General features: G+C 36.7%; 1 protein-coding gene and 1 pseudogene across 2 annotated transcripts in view; one reads left to right on the forward strand and one right to left on the reverse strand.

Moving 5' to 3' along the window:
- Window positions 1-18,864, reverse strand: part of LOC309822291 (ribonuclease H2 subunit B-like) — a 127,572-nt pseudogene extending 108,708 nt beyond the window's left edge. The window contains exon 1 of the transcript in view: window positions 18,788-18,864. The product of the transcript in view is annotated as a ribonuclease H2 subunit B-like (transcript). The remainder of the gene's footprint in view (window positions 1-18,787) is intronic.
- An 81-nt stretch (window positions 18,865-18,945) lies between these two features.
- On the forward strand, window positions 18,946-19,191 carry COX7B2 (cytochrome c oxidase subunit 7B2; the record flags this gene model as incomplete). The annotated part of the gene is made up of 1 exon (XM_082653597.1): window positions 18,946-19,191. One exon carries the CDS (start codon window positions 18,946-18,948, stop codon window positions 19,189-19,191), a length of 246 nt encoding a protein of 81 aa, XP_082509723.1.
- Between the last annotated feature and the right edge of the window lie 1,924 nt (window positions 19,192-21,115).

Genomic DNA, 21,115 nt, shown 5'->3' on the forward strand with positions numbered 1-21,115 from the left:
ACCATAAATGTCTTTTGCTCAGAGAGGTCTTCCTTGCCCACTGATTATAAAATAACTTTAAAGTTATTAATACTTGGCATTTTTTAGAATTTATCCCATACTGTAGTTGTATCTGATTGTGGTTGTTTAAATGACTTTCTTTCCCAGTGACCTGTGTAAGCTCCTAGAGGCAAGAGAATGTGTCTGGTTTTTTACTGGTATTTCAATAAATACTCAAATTTACAAATAACAGCATAGCATAAAATCTTCTCAACTTCATCTGCTCTAAAATGAAGATAATAATTAACTTCCACATTTTCTAATGGAAGTTAAAAGAAAATGTTGGCATAAGAAGTAGATCCTGGACTTCCCTGGTGGCGCAGTGGTTGGGAGTCCGCCTGCCGATACGGGGGATGCGGATTCATGCCCTGGTCCAGGAGGATCCCGCATGCCGCGGAGCAGCTGGGCCCGTGAGCCGTGGCCGCTGAGCCTGTGCGTCCGGAGCCTGTGCTCTGCGGCAGGAGGGGCCGCAGCAGTGGGAGGCCCGCATACCGCAAAAAAAAAAAAAAAAAGAAGTAGATCCTAAAGTAGACATACAAATACTCACTATATACCATGCCACGAACTCCACCACCAACAGTAACAAATTCATATGTGTGCTTCAATAAAATTGCAAATGAGTCATGTCATAGACGTAGTTTTTGTTTTGTTTTGTTTTATTTTTAAGTAATTGAAACAATCAATGAGAAAATATAAAGGTCTCTCTGAGAACAATTTGAGCTCATAACAGAAGGATGAGTTAGAATTGGCTACATGAAGTAAGAGGAGAAAACTCAGCAAACACAGTGGAGAGAAGGAATAGGAGTTCCAAAAACTGAAAGAAGTCCACATGTAACTGGAATGCAGGCAGTGAATAGAAGATTTGTGTGAGATGTTGCTGACTAAATGGTCAAGGATCATATAAGCCTTATAGGTCATTGTTATGGACTGAATGTTTGTGTCTCCCTAAAATCCATATGTGGAAGCCCTAACCCCCAGTATGACTGTTTTTGGAGATAAGGCCTGTGGGGTTATCAAGGTTAAGTCACGTCATAAGGGTGGGGCCCTAATGTAATAAGGCTGGTGTCCTTATAAGAGGAGAAAGAAGATAGCAGAGCTTGTTATGTCTCTGCCATGTGAGGACACACAAGGAAGTAGATGTCTATAAGTCAGGAAGAGAGCCCTTACCAGAAAACAAACCCTGCTGGGCCTTGGTCTTAGAATCTCCAGCCTCCAGAACTGTAAGAGAATAAAATTCTGTTTAAGTCATGCAATCCATGGTATTTTTTCATGGCAGCCAAAGCAGACTGGGATAGTCATATCAAAGATGTAAGTCTTTATCTTAAAAGTAATAAGAAACTATTGAGTGGTACTGTGTCCTGACCTAAAACAATTTGGCCTTTCACCATTGTCAGGTTCTTTTCGTAAATATTTGTATTCACTAATAGTTTGAGTAGGTTGTTCACATGGATGGTATTATTATGAAAGAAATTCTTCAATTTAATACTATCAGATATATGGAATTGAATAGAAAGAAGTCATGAGAACATAAATTCAGGCACTATCCTTAGACACTTTGGCATACTTCTTACATTAAAACAAGGCCGATGATATTCTTTTTAAATGCAGGAGCAGCCAACCGGATTGTTTAATTACATAGTAGAATTCTGCATACAGTAGATAAACTCAGGACCAATAGAACTCTAGAACTAAAGGGCTGTTCCCAGTTTATCAGGACACTATGCTTGCGAGATTTTCATTCTTCATTAATGCAAGAGTATTAGCCCTAATATAACATTTCTAGTGAACCATGTATCTTGAATACAACTCATATTATCAGTGAAAAATTGTTTCTAACATTCTTCATGCTAATTAAACCCTCTGATATATATTTCTATGGTTATATGTCAGGTGCATATGTAACCATTCCTGAAGTGTGCTTTTCTGATTAGTGTACTTCAAATGCTAACTAACAACCCCTAAACTGTAAACGAGGTTAATTTATTCACATGTATATCATACTATTTGTATTTAAACATTTTAAAAGCAAATCATCTGAGAACATAACAGAGATTTGTCAGTGTGGATGTGATAGTCATATTTCTGCTTTTAGATCCCTGGTGAAGGAGGGTTTAACATATATAAACCACTAAATGTGATATGGACATTAAGAGAATGAAAGATAAAAATCATATGATCATCTCAGTAGATGCAGAAAAAGCATTTGACAAAATTCAAAATCATTTCATGATAAAAACTCTCAAAAAATTGGGTATAGAAAGAATGTACCTCAACGTAATAAAAGCCATATATGACAAGCCCACAGCTAACATACTCAATGGTGAAAAGCTGAAAGTTTTTTCTCTGTGATCAGGAACAATGCAAGGGTGCACACTCTTGCCACTTTTATTCAACATAGTATTGGAAGTCCTAGCCAGAGCAATCAGGCAAGAAAAATAAGTAAATAAAAGGCATGCAAGTTGGAAAGTAAGAAGTAAAAGGGTCTCTGTTTCCAGATGACATGATACTTCACATAGAAAATCCTATAGAATCCACCAAAAAAATTTTCAGTAAAGTTGCAGGGTATAAAATCAACATGCAAAAATCAGTTGCATTTCTATACATTAATAACGAACTATCTGAAAAAGAAATAAAACAATCACATTTACAGTATCATTAAAAACAATAAAATACCTAGGAATGAATTTAACCAAGGAGGTGAAAAACCAGTACACTGAAAACTATGGCATCGATGAAAGAAATTGTGGAAGACACAAATAAATGGAAAAATATCACATGTTTATGAATTGGAAGAACTTATATTGTAAAAATGTCCATACTACCAAAGTGATCTATATAGTCTATGCAATCCTTACCAAATACCAGTGGCATTTTTCAAAGAAATAGAAAAATAATCTTAACATTCTTATGAAACCATAGGGACCATAATTAGCCAAAGCAATCTTGAGAAAGAACAAAACTGGAAGCATCACAATTACTTATTTCAAACTATATTACAAAGCTATAGTAATCAAAACAGTATGTACTGGCATTAAAAACAGTCACATAGATCAATGGAACTGAGTAGAGAGGCCAGAAATAAATCCACATGTATGTGGTCATCTAATTTTGACAAGGGCAACAAAAACACACATTGGGGAAATGATAGTCTCTTCAATAAATGGTATTGGGGAAACTGGATATCCACACACTAAAGAATTAAGCTAGACCCCTATCTTGCACCACTCATAAAATTTAACTTGAAAAGGATTACAGACTTAAATGTAAAACCTGAAATCATAAAACACCTATAAGAAAACATATGGAAGAAGCTCCTAGTTCTTGGTCTTGGCAATGTGTTTTTAAATTTTGACACCAAACCACAGGCAGCAAAAACAAAAATAAACAAGTAGAACTACATCAAAGTGAAAAGATTCTGCACAGCAAAAGAAACAACCAACAAAATGAAAAGGCTACCTATGGAATGGGAGAAAATATTTGCAAACCATATTTCTGATAAGGGGTTAATATACAAAATATATAAAGAACTTTTACAACTCAGTAGTAAACAAACAAACAAACAAATAATCCAATTAGAAAATGGGAAAAGGACCTGAATAGACATTTCTCCAAAGAAGATATGCAGATGGTCAATAGGTACATGAAAAGGTGTTCAACATCACTAATCATCAGGAAAATGCAAATCAAAACCACAGTGAAATAGCACCTCACACCTGTTAGGATGGCTACTGTCAAAAAGACAACAGATACCAAGTGTTGTAGAAGATATGGAGAAAAGGGGATACTTGTGCACTGTTGGTGGGAATATAAATTGGGGTAGCCATTATGGAAAACAGTATGGAGGTTCCTCAAAAAAATAAAAATAAAACTAACACATGATCCAGTAATCCCATTTCTGGGTACATATCCAAAAGAAACAAAATTAGTATCTCAAAGAGATATCTACTCCCCCACGTTTTTTGCAGCATTATTCACAATAGCCAAGATATGGAAACAACCTGTGTCTGTTGACAAATTAATACATAAATAAAATGTGGCATGTATATCTATACTATATCTATGTGTGTATGTATCTATCTATCTATCTATGCATAGTGGAATATTATTCAGCCATAACAAAGAATGAAATCTTGCCATTTGGGACAACATGGATAAACCTAGGGGGCATTATGCTGAGGGAAATAAATCAGACAAAGAAAGACAAATTCTCTGTGATCTCACTTATAAGTGGAATCAAAAAAAACCCACACACACACAAAAAACACCTGATCTCATAGAAACAGAGTAGATTGGTGGTTGTCAGGGACAGGGGGTGGGGGAGATGGGGAGATGTGTGTTAAAGGATGCAAATTTCCAGTTACAAGTTCCGAAACTCTAATTGATAGTTTGTTATACATATTAACAATATTGTACTGTAAACTTGAAATTTACTAAGAAAGTAGATCTTAAATACCCTCATATCTCTCTCTGTCTCTCTCTCTCTCTCACACACACACACACACACACACACGATAACTATGTGAGGTGATGGATTAGCAAACTTTATTGTTGTAATCATTTCACAAAGTATACATACATCAGATCACCACATTATACACCTCAAATTTACATGATGTCATATGTCAGTTATACCTCAGTAAAGCTAGGGAGGAAACAAAGACGCAAAATCCCAAGCAAACAGAAAGAGATCACTTATGAGCAGTTGGGAGAATAGACGGGGGATGGCAGAGATGCTGTGGGAATGCCATTTAAGGAAAGCATGTGAAGAAAAGTTGAGCTATGATAGATACACTTTAGATAGAAAGAAATTAATGGATTTGAGATGTCTTTAGGATGAAAATTTCTTTGAGAAGATAAACAAAATTGATAAACCACTAGCCAGATGCATCAAGAAAAAAAGTAAGAAGACTCAAATTAATAGAATTGGAAGTGAAAAAGGAGAAGTAACAACTGAAACTGCAGAAATACAGAGGATCATGAGAGATTACTACGAGCAACTATATGCCAATAAAGTGGACAGCCTGGAAGAAATGAACAAATACTTAGAAAAACACAACCTTCTGAGACTGAACTAAGAAGACATAGAAAATATAAACAGACCAATTACAAGCACTGAAATTGAAACTGTGATTAAAAAATCTTCCAACAAACAAAGGCCAGGACCAGATGGCTTCACAGGTGAATTCTATTAAACATTTAGAGAAGAGCTAACACCTCTCCTTCTCAAACACTTCCAAAATGGGAGGAACACTCCCAAACTCATTCTGTGAGGCCACCATCACCCTGATACCAAAACCAGACAAAGGTATCACACAAAAAAGAAACCTACAGGCCAATATCACTGATAAACGTAGATGCAAAAATCCTCAATAAAATACTAGCAAACAGAATCCAACAGCAATTAAAAGGATCAAAAAACCCCATGATCAAGTGGGGTTTATCCCAGGAATGCAAAGATTTGTCAAATATACGCACATCAATCAATGTGATACACCATATTAACAAATTGAAGGAGAAAAACCATATGATCATCTCAATAGATGCAGAAAAAGCATTCGACAAAATTCAACACCCATTTATGATAAAAACCCTCCAGAAAGTAGGCATAGAGGGAACTTACCTCAACATAATAAAGGCCATATATGACTAACCCACAGCTAACATCATTCTCAATGGTGAAAAACTGAAACCATTTCCACTAAGATCAGGAACAATACAAGGTTGCCCACTCTCACCAGTGTTATTCAACATAGTTTGGGAAGTTTTAGCCACAGCAATCAGAGAAGTAAAAGAAATAAAAGGAATCCAAACCAGAAAAGAAGAAGTAAAACTGTCACTGTTTTCAGATGACATTATACTATACATAGAGAATCCTAAAGATGCTACCAGAAAGCTAATAGATCTCATCAATGAATTTGGTAAAGTAGCAGGACACAAAATTAATACACAGAAATCTCTTGCATTCCTATACTCTAATGATGAAAAATCTGAAAGAGAAATTAAGGAAACGCTCCCATTTACCATTGCAACAAAAAGAATAAAATACCTAGGAATAAACATACCTAAGGGAACAAAAGACCTGTATGCAGAAAACTATAAGACATGGATGAAAAAAATTAAAGATGATACAAACAGATGGAGAGATATACTATGTTCTTGGACTGGACGAATAAACATTGTGAAAATGACTCTACTACCCAAAGCAATCTACAGATTCAGTGCAATCCCTATCAAACTACCACTGGCATTTTTCACAGAACTAGAACAAAAAATTTCACAATTTGTATGGAAACACAAAAGACCCAGAATAGCCAAAGCAATATTGAGAAAGAAAAACGGAGCTGGAGGAATCAGACTCCTGTACTTCAGACTATACTACAAAGCTACAGTAATCAAGACAGTATGGTACTGGCACAAAAACAGAAATATAGATCTTTGGAACAGGATAGAAAGCCCAGTGATAAACCCATGCACCTGTGGTCCCCTTATCTTTGATGAAGAAGGCAAGAGTATACCGTGGAGAAAAGACTGCCTCTTCAATAAGTGGTGCTGGGAAAACTGGACAGCTACATATAAAAGAATGAAATTAGAACACTCCCTAACACCATACACAAAAATAAACTCAAAATGGATTAAAGACATAAATGTAAGCTCAGACACTATAAAACTCTCAGAGGAAATCATAGGCAGAACACTGTATGACATAAATCACAGCAAGATCCTTTTTGACCCACCTCCTAGAGAAATGGAAATAAAGACAAAAATAAACAAATGGGACCTAATGAAACTCAAAAGCTTTTGCACAGCAAAGGAAACCATAAACAAGATGAAAAGACAACCCTCAGAATGGGAGAAAATATTTGCAATTGAAGCACCTGACAAAGGACTAATCTCTAAAATTTATAAGCAGCTCATGCAGCTCAATATCAAAAAAACAAACATCCCAATCCAAGAATGGACAGAGGACCTAAATAGGCATTTCTCCAAAGTAGATATACAGATTGCCAACAAACACATGAAAGGATGCTCAGCATCACTAATCATTAGAGAAATGCAAACCAAAACTACAATGAGGTATCACCTCACACTGGTCAGAATGGCCATCATCAAAAAGTCTACAAACAATAAATGCTGGAGAGCGTGTAGATAAAAGGGAGCCCTCTTGCACTGTTGGTGGGAATGTAAATTGATGCAGCCACTATGGAGATCAGTATGGAAGTTCCTTAAAATCTAAAAATAGAAGTACCATATGACCCAGCAATCCCACTACTGGGCATATACCCAGAGAAAACCATAATTCAAAAGGAGTCATGTGCCACAGTGTTCGTTGCAGCTCTATGTACAATAGCCAGGACATTGAAGCAACCTAAGTGTCCATCGACAGATGAATAGGTAAAGAAGATGTGGCACGTATATACAATGGAATAGTTCTCAGCCATAAAAAGAAAAGAAACTGAGTTATTTGTAATGAGGTGGATGGACCTAGAGACTGTCAAACAGAGTGAAGTCAGAAAGAGAAAATCAATTACCATATGCTAACACATATATATGGAATTAAAAAAAAAAAAAGGTTCTGAAGAACCTAGGGGTAGGACAGGAATAAAGACGCAGATGTAGAGAATGGACTTGAGGACCCGGGGAGAGGGAAGGGTAAGCTGGAACGAAGTGCGAGAGTGGCATGGACTTACATACAGTACCAAATATAAAATAGATAGCCCAGGGAGATAGTCCAGCTGCATAGCCCAGGGAGATCAGCTCAGTGCTTTATGTCCACCTAGAGGGGTGGGGTAGGGAGGGTGGGAGGGAGACGCAAGAGGGAGGAGATATGGGAATATATGTATATGTATAACTGATTCGCTTTGTTATACAGCAGACAGTAACACACCATTGTAAAGTAATTTTACTCCAATAAAGATGTTAAAAATAAAATAAAATAAAAGTAAAGTAAATAAATAAAAGAAGCCAATGGATATATTAAATGTTTCAAGGGAATTGAAAGTATCACAAAGGATTTCTGAGCTTAACTTTCTCAACTATATGTGTGGAAGTGATGTGTAGTGGTTTGGGGAACATTGGTAAAGACCAAGTTTGAGAGTGGAAGGGCATGGTTGTACACTTATGCCTATTGATTTTTTAGACATCAAATTATCTTTGAATTATGTTTGAATTATTTTGGAATTTGAATTTTCTTGGGAGAGATGTTAAGAAGGCAGTTTAATGTATTGCCCAGGATCGAGAGAGAGAGAGAGAGAGAGAGAATATAAAGTGAAAATCAAACCTATGTCTTAGCCTTGAAGAACTCCTTCACTAAGGACCTGTTACAGAAAGATGAGTTTGTAAAGAAGAAATAGCCATAGAAATAGAAATAGAAAGAAAACTAAGGGAATATTATAGAAGCTAATTGAAGAGAAGGTATCCAGAGGAAGAGTGCGTCATTGGTATTATTATAGTGGAAAATTCAAGAAAAGTGACTTAATAATGTCCATTTTAGGGACAGAGGGGCCATTATTTATCTTTGTAATATCTATTTATGTTGAATGATGAGGTGGAAACTGGATGGGGTGCAAGAAAAAAAAATAGAAACTCAGGAATTTTCCAAGGTTCATTAATTGCTGTTTGAAACTAGATCCCATTTTCCATGGAATAGTGTCCTTCTACACATTCTCACGTTGTGTACAGTTCACATAATATAAATTGCTCTTTTGGCTTAAGGTATTTTTGTTGTTGTTGTTCTGGAACTATTTTCTCCAGTTAAATAAATGAATGTTTTATGTAGGGAATCCCCAGAATCATCTAGCTGCTGGGTGTATGTTGTATCAATACTTTGGGACTTTCCCAATATTTTGGCAAATACCATTTGTAGGCTCTTACATAATATGTGACATTGATTATAAGGCATACTTAAAGGAAACATTTTCACAATTTAGCTTAAATCCAGTCCTGGAGGGAACATGTGCTTCTGAAGCATGGCTCTGGTTTATTTTCCCAGTATTAATTCCAAGATTTTCTTAGTTATTCCTAGTTATTCTCTCTGGCTCTTTAATATAAATTATAAAGTTATAGGTGAAACTGCAAAATCATGAACTATGAAGTAAAAGCAGGGAATTGCTTCACTTTGGATATTATTAATTCAAAACACAATTAGATTCTAACAATCTTAACTCATTATTTTGTGTCTACTCAGTCTTATAAATTATCTACATTTGTTCTCAAAGAAGTCTCTCAGGCTTATCTGCTATTATTTCTTAGTAACGTTAACAACACATTTTTATGATGATTATAATATGATGTTCAATCTACAATTCAATTAATGTGATAAAATACATTATATAAGAAGCCCACAGATCCACCATCAGCTATCGTTCTAAGCTGCATAAATTGTATGTGTAATCAAAATTATGGCCTATTTGCATGTAAATCTCACTTCTCCCTTAACAAATGTTCAAATGGTTAAATTATGCCAATTTAGTTTAAGCATACCCTTTTAGTCTATGAAGTTTTAGACTCCATTAGATTAAAGAAACTGAAAGTAACCTCTTTGAAACCAGAATTCTAATTGGAAATCTTAAGACTTCAAAACAAGAATCTGTTCTGAATTTCTGTTGTATGTGTTTAGATGGGTAACCTCCTTCAGGTTTGCTTTCTTCTTTAGCCTTTTTCCCTCAGGAATTTAAAAGAAAAACTAAAATGAAATATCAGTTCACTAAAGCAGGCACCCTGCCCCAAGGTTTGGCAAAGTGCATCCTGTCTCACTGTTTCTTCTGAGGATCTACAAAGAAAAAAATCAGTTTACTAAAGTCAGCCCCTCTGGCCAAAGTCTTTCTCACTTCCAAATAATGAATTCTAAATGGAAAAGAAAACAAAAAGTAGAATGCCAACATCTTGTTAAGAGTTTTCAAGAAGTTTCCAAAATTTTATGAAAGTGAAAAGAAAAAAATAAATTATACTGAAAGACAGAACTGGCCTGGTAAAACAACTTGCAAAGTGATCACAGTTACTACTTCAGGGCTGTGAAGTGCTCTTCTCATCAAATGGAATTTCTCAGCAAATGCTCCATAAGTTGCCCAGGTGATGGCAATAACAAAAGCCTTACTCATAAAGGTTTTATTTACAGATACATTTTGAACAGAGTTTAGGAGGGCAGAGATAGTCCAAGTAGGAAATTTTAAAATCTGGAGTTTTCGGAAACAACAGGGAAAGTATTATTTTGCAGCACTAAGTATTCCAATCCAATGTGGATTTGATCAGAATTAACTTCTGGAGTAGACCCCTACTAGCCTAATTTCTGGTTAGCACCTGAAAACAATTTTCATGAAAAATAGAAACACTTGGAAAACGTGTCTTTCAAGATATCTAAAAGTTAAATATTTTATTTTTTTCTTTTCTTTATATGACTATATCAGTGATATACTTAAAGACAAGAATGGCTTGTATATTTTCATTTCAAGGTTTAGATGAAAGTTTCAAATTATGCAACAAGGGGTCACTGATGCAACTCTAATGGCCACTGAAAAATTGTACAATCTTTCTGCTCATAGAGCGTTTAATGAATAAAGGTAGATGTGGAGAGGAGAAAAACATCTGCACAAATACTAAAACTGCAAAAGTTAGACTCACATAACGAAGGCAAGAGTTAATTGCTGTGGGTATTGTTATGATACCCTAGGCTTACCACACCCTCTGTACTCCCTGAGCCATATGTTACAAGTCCCCACAAGGAAGTGATTTAGTTTGTGAAATGCCTCCTGGAACTATTAAACAATTTTAAATGAGTACAATGGTGTAAGAGCCTTGAGAACACAGAGACATCCTTTGGTATTCCCCAAAATGTGTTCTGGAAAACACGAATATGGAGATATGCTCCAGAGGGGAAAAAGCATGGCGTGCTCAGCTAAGTTTGGAAAGCACCACATGGTATCCCTCTCAGAGAATCGCTGTATGCGTTAGCACCATAGAGGTTTGGGAAATACTTCAGTAAAAAAGAATTTGACTTTGTTACCTGCATATTTCTCAAACTTACATGACACAGAAGCCCCTTTTATAAATAACACCCGCTAGCATCAAACAGAACTACTGAAATAGGCACGTGTTTGGGGAAATACTGATAGAAGGTTACTTCATGATTTGGAATCAGTGTCAAGCCAGTTAAGCCAAAAGATAAATTATGTATGCCAGTCACTGGAATGGAATATTCTTTTTTTAAAGTTAATAAAATCAATTCTCACATTCCAGTTTATATGTCAAGTTCTGAGAGTTCCAGTGGCCTGAGGTGGATCCTCAGAGGCTCTCACCTTTGTGTGCGTGTGCAAAAGAATTGTGGTCTGGCTCTGCAAAACAAAGGATTGGATGCAGAAATATAATGACTGCAGGAATAAGGGACTGGCACATTTTAAGATCTTGACTGGGTGAACTGTACAAGTGCTTACTATTACTCACTAACATCTGCATTATTCCCCTGCAAACTCTTCCCCACCCCAGAGTAATGTCTAAGCTGCAAATTTGACCCCATTACTCACGTTCCTAATGTCTTTCAATGGCTCCATATCATTTTCTGGATAAACTTTTCAAAGTTTCTAGAATTTATTATAACCACGATCTCTTTCTTTCCTAAGATTAAGTTGGAGAAATGCTATGCATTTATCCAGATGTTTTGATTTGCCAGATCCACTGAAATAGACTCTTCTAGCTGGACATGACTATATCACAACCTACAAGCCATGGAATGTAGTTAATATAAAATCTTTTGGGAGGAAGCACAGCATCCCACTTTCTAACACTTAATACATTTCTTGAAATAACAGGGATTTGTTATTCAGTCCTTGTAATTTCCAATATTTGAAATGGCCTGTAATGTAAAAATAACATGGGCTCTAAGGAAATTTTCTGGGCCTACTAAAGTTTAATAGAGAACAAAATAAAGTTTAATAGAGAACAGTCATGCCTTTGACGTGCAGTGCGGCATGGAGAAAAGCTCCCAATGTCTCTGTTATTGTTTTGTTCTCTTACACATAGCTATCAGAAAGGGAAAAAGTGAGTATAGTTGAGAGCACTTTGTGACTAAAAAAATATAATGGGATTCATGAGTGAACCACGTTAATGTAATTAGGTTCATAAAAGGAATTGCCTGAATGAACACTGTGGTTATTCCCAGGATGGACATTATTGAATACCTTCAGCATTCTATATAGGATAGAAACAGTCTGTTCATGGTGGCCATGGGAAGCAGTACCTGAGGGAGAGTACATACCTTATATCCCTTCACTCTTGAAGCAACATGTGCCATTTAAGGACATTGATTCGCGAGTTGTCCACTCTGTCATTTCTCCCTCCTGGCATAATAATCCACCGCTGTAATCTGCCTGTTTATTTGTTGAGGTAACGTCCGTTATGTCACTTTTTAGGCTTAATAAAGTGACATAATCTACAGCCTTAATCAAATGGCTGTACCGTCCATTGATTCATTGACTCAGGAGATGATACCATCACATCTGAAACAGAACCATTTTTCAGCATTTCCACCAGCAGCATTGCTTATGCAGGGTTCCCAGATTTCCTGTTACAAAAAGGCTGAAGGCTTAAGTAATCCTGATGGGAGACACTGCTCCATGTACACTTAATCCCTCCTTGAGCAACCTACTTTTCTGAGAAATACATAAATGAACGGAAGACACTGCAGGTTAGGTGCATTTCATTTCAAGAAGATTGCCTTTTTACTGTTTCTTGTTTTCTGTTGTTCTGAAGCTGTCAAAGAAGAGTAGAAATAAAAGGTGGAAATAAAGATGTTACAGTTGAGTAATGGAGTCTAGGAGCCTTAGCTTTGAAAGTGTATCATTCGTTATACAGCAGAACACCAGTGTTACTAGTGCTTTTAATGTTTTTAAATGCCGCCAAATGTTTCTGTTGACTAACTTATTCCCAGGGGGTCCCTATAACTCTTTCAGGTTACTCGGGTACTGCTTTCTAAATTACCATGGTGGTGAATTCAATTACTACTGTACTCTTTCAGTGGCCTAAAAGAATAAATGGTCTTCCTAAAATGTTTTTCTCTTTGAAAGGTCTAGAGTATTAGAGCTGGATAGGACCTTAGAGATTATCTGATTCAGTGTTCCATAAACTTGTCTGATGACAAGACTCTCCTGAGAACTTGTTTAAAAAAATATAGATTCTCAGGCTACTCCCCTGGATACTCTGTTACAATACATTTGACATGGAGCCCAGGAATCTACATTTTGTAACAAAGAGTCCAAATAACTCTTAGGATCAGGCAGGTTTGGGAAAAGCTAAATTAGTTCCACTTTTTAATTTTATGGATGAGGAAGCAGATGTCTAGATAGATTAAGTGATTCATCTAAGTTATACTGCACAAAAAATTTGAAAAATTGAGATTAGTTCAGGAAAAAAAATACTGTTGGGCAACCTTCATGCATCCCATAGTAGGGAATGTATTTTCTTAGAATTTAAGCCTTCTGTATTGAATAGAACAATGCTATTTAGAAGATTGTGGGAGAAGTGATGAGGCACTTTACTCTGTATATGACAGTGGAATTCTCTGTACACAACAGGGAATGATTTTGCTCCACAAGTGACATTTGGCAATGTCTGGAGACATTGCCAAATGTCATCAGTGTATACATGTTAATCCCAATCGCCCAATTCATCCCACCACCACCACCCCGCTTTCCCCCCTTGGTGTCCATACGTTTGTTCTCTACATCTATGTCTCTATTTCTGCCCTGCAAACTGGTTCACCTGTACCATTTTTCTAGGTTGCACATATATGCGTTAATATATGATTTTTGGTGTCACAACTAAAGAGAAAGAAGTACTACTGGTATGTAGTGTATAGAGGAAGGGATGCTACTAAACCCCCTGCAATGCACAGGACATCCACCCACAACAAAGAATTGCTTGGACCACAATATCAATAGTGTCCAGGTTGGGAAAGCTCGGTATTGATTGCTTCTTGAGCATTATCTCCCCGTGAGATACTTAACAGTACTATCTGAACACATTTGAGGAGTAGGACACAGTTTCCAATTTTCTTCCTGAAATTAGATAGAAAGCCTTATATCATAGCTAAGCAGGTCATTTATTGGTCCATGTTAGGCTATACTTAGACTGGATGAAATTTTTTTTTCCCCCCTTAGGACCATACAGTAAATCTTTTAAGGATTCCTCCTCTTTCTTCTACTCACGTATCTAGACCTGTCATTCCTAGCACACCTCAATTACGTCTCCTTTGACCTTTCTGCATTCTGTATCTAAATCACCCAAACTCTAATTCCCTGGGATCAGCTAAAAGCTACAGTGTCAGTGTCTGCTGATTTTTAACAGAAATTGAGACAGAGTTTTGGTCATAATCTTAATGCAGAGGCTAAGTGAATAGAATACACAATTTGCTTAGAGTAACTTATTTTCCAAATCAGTATGATTTTCTTTTCCTAATATTTCTCAATTCTGTCTCCTCTCTGTCTGTTATCAGTACTTAATTCAGATCCTCATCATCTTTTTAATAAACCATTGAAATAAACACTTAATTTTTTCCTCCAGATTTTTTCCCACCTCAGCCTTTTCCTGATTAAACCAATCAGTAGTTTCTCCTCACCTATAAGAATGTTTCTCAAATGTGGATTACATATGGCATCTTTTTTTTTTGAATTTTATTTTATTTATTTTTTTATACAGCAGGTTCTTACTAGTTATCCATTTTATATACATCAGTGTATACATGTTAATCCCAATCGCCCAATTCATCCCACCACCACCACCCCGCTTTCCCCCCTTGGTGTCCATACGTTTGTTCTCTACATCTATGTCTCTATTTCTGCCCTGCAAACTGGTTCATCTGTGCCATTTTTCTAGGTTGCACATATATGCGTTAATATATGATATTTGTTTTTCTCTTTCTGACTTACTTCACTCTGTATGACAGTCTCTAGATCCACCCACGTCTCTACAAATGATTCAATTTCGTTCCTTTTTATGGCTGAGTAATATTCCATTGTATATATGTGCCACATCTTCTTTATCCATTCGTCTGTTGATGGGCATTTAGGTTGCTTCCATGTCCTGGCGATTGTAAATAGTGCTGCAATGAACATTGGGATGCATGTGTCTTTTTGAATTATGGTTTTCTCTGGGTATACATATGGCATCTTTTTAAAGAGGAAACATTATTTCATCTCAACTTGTATCATCTTAAATTATTTGATTATAAAATCACATATATGTGTAAACATAAAATCAAATTCATCCTCTTTATGCTTAAAGCTTAACACAACTATGAAACCAAAACAAATTTTCAAATTAAAAATGAATCAAACTATTCAACAAAGAATAGTTGAATATTATTTTCTTGTATTTCTTTATATTATTGTGAAGGGAAAAATTACAGAATTAAGAATTCTCTTTGTTAACTCACATAAAAGGCTTTGAGTTTGAGCATGGTTTTCTCAACAACAGGAAACACTGACTTACAGAATCGAGTCCAGATGCCACAGCAAGGCATATGAAGTCCTCAGTGTCCGTTGTGGTCCTTTTCTCATCCCTCCAGGCTCATCTGTGGGCATTTGCTGCTTCAGCACTTATTACTTAGTGTTACTGAGCTCATCAGGCTGCCCTGCCCCCATACTATTTCAGCTGTCTGTGCTTTCGCTTGTGCTACTTGGTCTACGTGTTTTTTTCCCCACCAGTTTTGTGTTTTATGTTTCTTAATCATCCTTCAAGATCTAACCTAGGTGTCATTTCCTGTAAAACCATTCCTAGAACCCCAGGTTGAAATGTACCTCTCCTCTGTGGATTAAGGGCACCCTGTGCTCTTCTGTAGCCTTGTCTCCTCCCTTATAACAGTGCTCTGTCCATCCCCTCCCTCTACCATGAACTACCATAAGAGTAGGGGTGGTACCAATAGCACCCAGACCAGGCCCTGCCATGCCAGTAGTCACTCCATAAATATATAGTAAACTGAAGTGAAACATTTTCAACTAAAGACCCATCTCTGGTAACCACATTGCTTTTTGTTTCTTTGTATGTTTGTTTGTTTCCAATGCTTGGAATTGAATATACTTTAAGAAAACATGACATAGTTGAAAAATGCACTGGATTTAGAATCATAGGACTTGAGTTCACATCTTGTCATTTGTTCTTGTGTGTAAAATGGAGATAATCACCATCTCACATTCTTTTTGCAGATGTGCAAAATTCTGGCATGATGTTTGGCAAACAAGCATATATAATAAGTATTAGTTTCCTTCCTGCATTATGCTTTACTTCTTTTTATGGACTTTAGTGATTTAAAATTATTATTGTTACCAGTGAAGCTTCAAATCTGTATACCTCCCTATCGCCATTAGATTCAGGTCCGGTATTAATTATTTTTCCTGAACTGAGCTTCAGCATTGCTGTATAAAGTAGATGAGACAATCATTCTTTCCTTTTCATCCTCATAGGCTACTTCACTCCCTTTAACTATTTATATTTATTCAGAACATATTTCTTTTCTTTTATTGCCACAGGCATGAGAGAACCTCTGCTTTGTTCTTATTACTTAGAGAAATCTGTCTTCTTCCTTCTCTTTGTAGGTGGTTTTCATCAGAAAGCATCCACTTTGAGAAGCATTTTCTTTACCTGCATTATATTATTGAATTTACCTTTTTTATGCTTTCATATGGTTATTAGAATCTATAGCTTCAGTTCTTTGGGTAATAGGCTTAAGGCTCCTAGATAACACAAAATTTATTGTAGAAGTAAGTCATGTGGAGTTCAGCAAGATAGAAAATTTCTCTAATCAGTGGGTTTCTAGCTCTTACGTGTGTTTTATAAACAAAAATAGATCAAAGGTACTACAGAAGGCATTCCTAATAAAAAAATTCTTAATAATGGATACATTGGTACAAGCAAATTCAGACTTAGATGGCAAAGAAAATGTTCACAGATATGGGAATAGCCAGAGGATGAACTAATCTACAAAGGGATGCGATCATTGTCACTAGAGACAAAGTATTTGAGCTTCAACTTAACATTGAAAGGATAGGAATAATGAAACCAATTTGTCATAAAGCAGCAGGCATGAGTTGATGATCCACAAGAGATCCCTATTATCACAAATTATTCTCTGGTTCTGTGGCTTCCTAAAGACTGAAAGCTATGTGTGGCACAAGTGCTTTTGTACTGGATTAAGGCTGCACCTGTCATACTCTGATCCATTTCACTTTCAACCAACTCTCTGAATTCAATTCAAATTAAACCTGTAGTGCCTTTTGGTGAAGAGATTCATGACTAACAGGAAAGAACTTTGAATGTTTGGAACCTTAGAGGAAATGCATTTGGTTCTGTTTTAGTCCTGTTTGTCACAATCATGAAAAGTACCACTTTACCATCTGGTAGGAAATAAAAGAGAACCTTAGGGTCTTGTTTTCTAAGTTGGGAATAAAATCATTTGCGTTTGCAAATCTCAGTGAGCAGTTATAAGTTTACACGTACTGACCTCAGGCCCTTTTGTATCCATGTTGCCTGCATTTGGGCCACAGTTAACATATGTCATTGCTAGAGACTGAGCACTGTTTGACAGCTTGCACTGAGAAGAGACGTTGACGGAAAGAACTCCTCCATGTGTTTCTGCTTCTATATCTCTTGTTCAGTATAATTATCTGTTTAAAAAAAGAATTATTAGGGCTATTATGGACATGTACATCTGATTTCATGATTTTTTTGGCTTGTTCTCAGTTGGTTTTAACTTCTTATGAGGATACCAACGTCCATTTATATTTCAGATTAGCTCAGAAATGTTCTTTCTTTGCTTTTGTGTCAGCTATTGTGTATGCAAAATTACATCTTTTGATCTTGAAGATTTTGCAGACTATTGGAGGAGAATGTAAAGATAATTCCTCAAGAGAATGACAAGACAAGCCACAAGCTGGAAGAAAACATTTGCAAAAGACATATATGATAAAAGACTGTAATTAGGTTCATTGATTGTAACAAATATAACAAATGTTACTCTGGTACAGAATGGAGAAGGCATGCATGTATGGAGTCAGGAATTACATGGAGACTCTGTGCTTTCCATTCAATATTGTTGTGAACCTAAAACTACTCTAAAAAAATTGTTTTTAAGAATGATAAACCGAATGCATCATGTCACATGGTGTGAAAGAAGGGTTATAAAAGTGTAGAAGCTCAGAGAAGAGTTGGCTTATTCAGCCTAGGGAGGTTTCGAAAGGACTTCACAGAAACAGTGGCTTTTAGACTGGGATTTAAAAGGCAAGTAGAATTTCATCTGTAGGAAAGTGCAAGGCAAGAAGTACTGGTAGAAATGAGAAATGGGAAGGAGGTTAAAAGGAATGGAGAAAAGGAGCAAGAAGAAGAGGAGGTGGTATGACATACCCTGTGAATGCCTTGTAATTCTGACTGAAACCAGAGTTTATAGTAGGCATAGGCAGGTCACTGGAGTAGTGGGGCATGTTGGCATTTTAGCCATTTTATCAGCTGGACATTGTTGTCTCAGTTTGCCATTGAATTTTCCTTTTTTATGCTTTCATATGGTTATTAGAATCTATAGCTTCAGTTCTTTGGGTAATAGGCTTAAGGCTCCTAGATAACACAAAATTTATTGTAGAAGTAAGTCATGTGGAGTTCAGCAAGATGGAAAATTTCTCTAATCAGTGGGTTAACTAACTGCGCAAGTTCACATAGCTAATCAGTGGCAGAGCTAAGACTCAACTCCAGACATCATGATGTCAAAACTTACCTGCCTGGCCACACTGCAAGACGTGGTGTGGGTGAAACCTTTAAAGTGAGAAGAATTAAACGTGGATCAGATGTCATCGCCTATCTTTTGTTTTTGCAGGTTTCTTTGCAAGGAAATAGACCAGCAGCTTCAATCAACTGCAGTTCTGTCATACCTCCATGATGTTTCCCTTGGTCAGAAATGCACTAAGTAGCCTCAGGATTCGAAGCATTCAGCAAATGAGGGCAAGACAGAGCCACTCAAAACACTCACCAGATTTTCATGACAAATATGGTGATATTATACTAGCCGGTGGAACCGCTTTCTGTGTTGTTGTGTGGGTGTTTACAGCCACACAGGTTGGAATAAAATGGAACCCCTCCCCTGTTGGCAGAGCCACCCCAAAAGAGTGGAATGATGAGTAAGCATCACAGTTACTGTAATACACAAGTGTCTCAAAGTCAGCTTGTCATTTCAGTACTCTGCTGTGCATTGAAATATAGCATAATCGAAGAAATAAAATGCATTTGAAAACATTAAAAAGTCTCTGAAAATAGTCATTATAGTGCCTGAAAGCAAGGCAGTAGCAGTGGGTATAGATTACAGGGGATTATGAATAATAAATATTTGAAAGTAGAATTAAGGAAGCATGTATTTTTCTGGCTTAATGATTTATGCTAGGTATCTTTTAGTGGACATACACACATAGGTACTTAACAAATTAATTTAATTGTTTGGCAAATCCTATTGAATCTTTCTTAAAAACATATTCATAATTGACCATTTTTCACATCCTTTATCTTTCCTTCCCTGACCTGAACCACTGTGCTTTTGCTGGGATTATTATAAAAACTCTCTAGCCAGTCTCCTTTCCTTTATACTTGATGATCGTCAAGCCTGCCCTGAACCCCCCCCAACGCAGTCACACACAGTCTTTTTTAAGCACAACAGTGACAATGATCTTTTTTTTTTAAAATTAGTTTATTAATATCACTCCTCTTTTCAAAACACCGTGACTCCCCATTTTACAAGGACATGAGTGCCTCAAGTCAAGGATAATTGGGACTATCTTATGGGTGACTTATCAGAGTTGGCAGTGGAGACCACCTCCTACTCCTGAATGATCAGCTTCAGGGTAAGTGTACTGTTCCTCAAGCTCAAATATATAGAGATATCATTATTCTCTGGATAAAATACATGTTCCTAGGTGTATAATTTATAGGTCTTAGGCAATGCTCATTTTCAGCTTTATCAGTATTGCTAAGTTATTCCCCAAAGTGGTTACATTCTCACCAGCAATGTGTACAACCTCCTCTTGTTCCACATCCAAACTCACTCTTAAGAGTTTTCATGCACTTTAATATTTGCTACTTTGATGAGCGTGAAACAATAGCTCATATTTTAATTTATGCTTCCCCGATTACTGATCAGGTCAAACATCTTGTGTTAGCTTTTTGTGTTTTGGGGTTTTTTGTGTATATGACCTTTCTTTTTTTTTTTTTAATCATTCTTTTTTTTTGATTAATTAATTTATTTTATTTTTGGCTGCGTTGGGTCCTCGTTGCTGCTTGTGGGCTTTCTCTAGTTGTGGCGAGTGGGCGCTACTCTTCATTGCGGTGCATGGGTTTCTCATTGCGTTGACTTCTCTTGTTGTGGAGCATGGGCTCTAGGCATGCGGACTTCAGTAGTTGAGGCACATGGGCTCAGTAGTTGTGGCTCGCAGGCTCTAGAGTGCAGGCTCAGTAGTTGTGGCACACAGGCAACTGCTCTGTGGCATGTGGGATCCTTCCAGAGAAGGGCTCGAACCCATGACCCTGTGTTGGCAGGTGGATTCTTAACCACTGTGCCACCAGGGAAGCCCTGACCTTTTTATTTGTTGCTTTTGCCATTTTTCTATTCAATTGTTTGTCTTAATCATTTGTAGAATTATTTTTGGATATTCTTTATAGTAATTATCTCAGTCAGGATTTAATCAGAGAGGCAGAAGCAGTGTGAATAGTATAGAATATAGGATTGATTTGGGGAATTAAAACTAATACAGCTGTGAGAGCTAGTAGAGAAGTTTTTGCAAGACTGTTGCCTTTGTATCTGGTACTAAATATGTTCACAGTAAAGCAGGAAAACTGAACATGAAGTAAGGGAGAGCCAGGGCCAATGGGAATTGAGAAGGATGCACTGGGATCATGACTGTAAACTGGAACCTGTGCCTGTTTCTCACTGTCTCTAACTAAGATGACATGGATGACTTATGGGAGAAGCTGGTGCCCTTCTCTGTGGAACTACACATTCACCTTGCTCAGGACTCAGAAGAGCTGGAGAAGAACTGGTAGGAGTTAAAGTAGCTATAGG

Source organism: Grampus griseus, assembly GCF_964374135.1.
Source record: "Grampus griseus genome assembly, chromosome: 4".
NCBI lineage: Eukaryota > Metazoa > Chordata > Mammalia > Artiodactyla > Delphinidae > Grampus > Grampus griseus.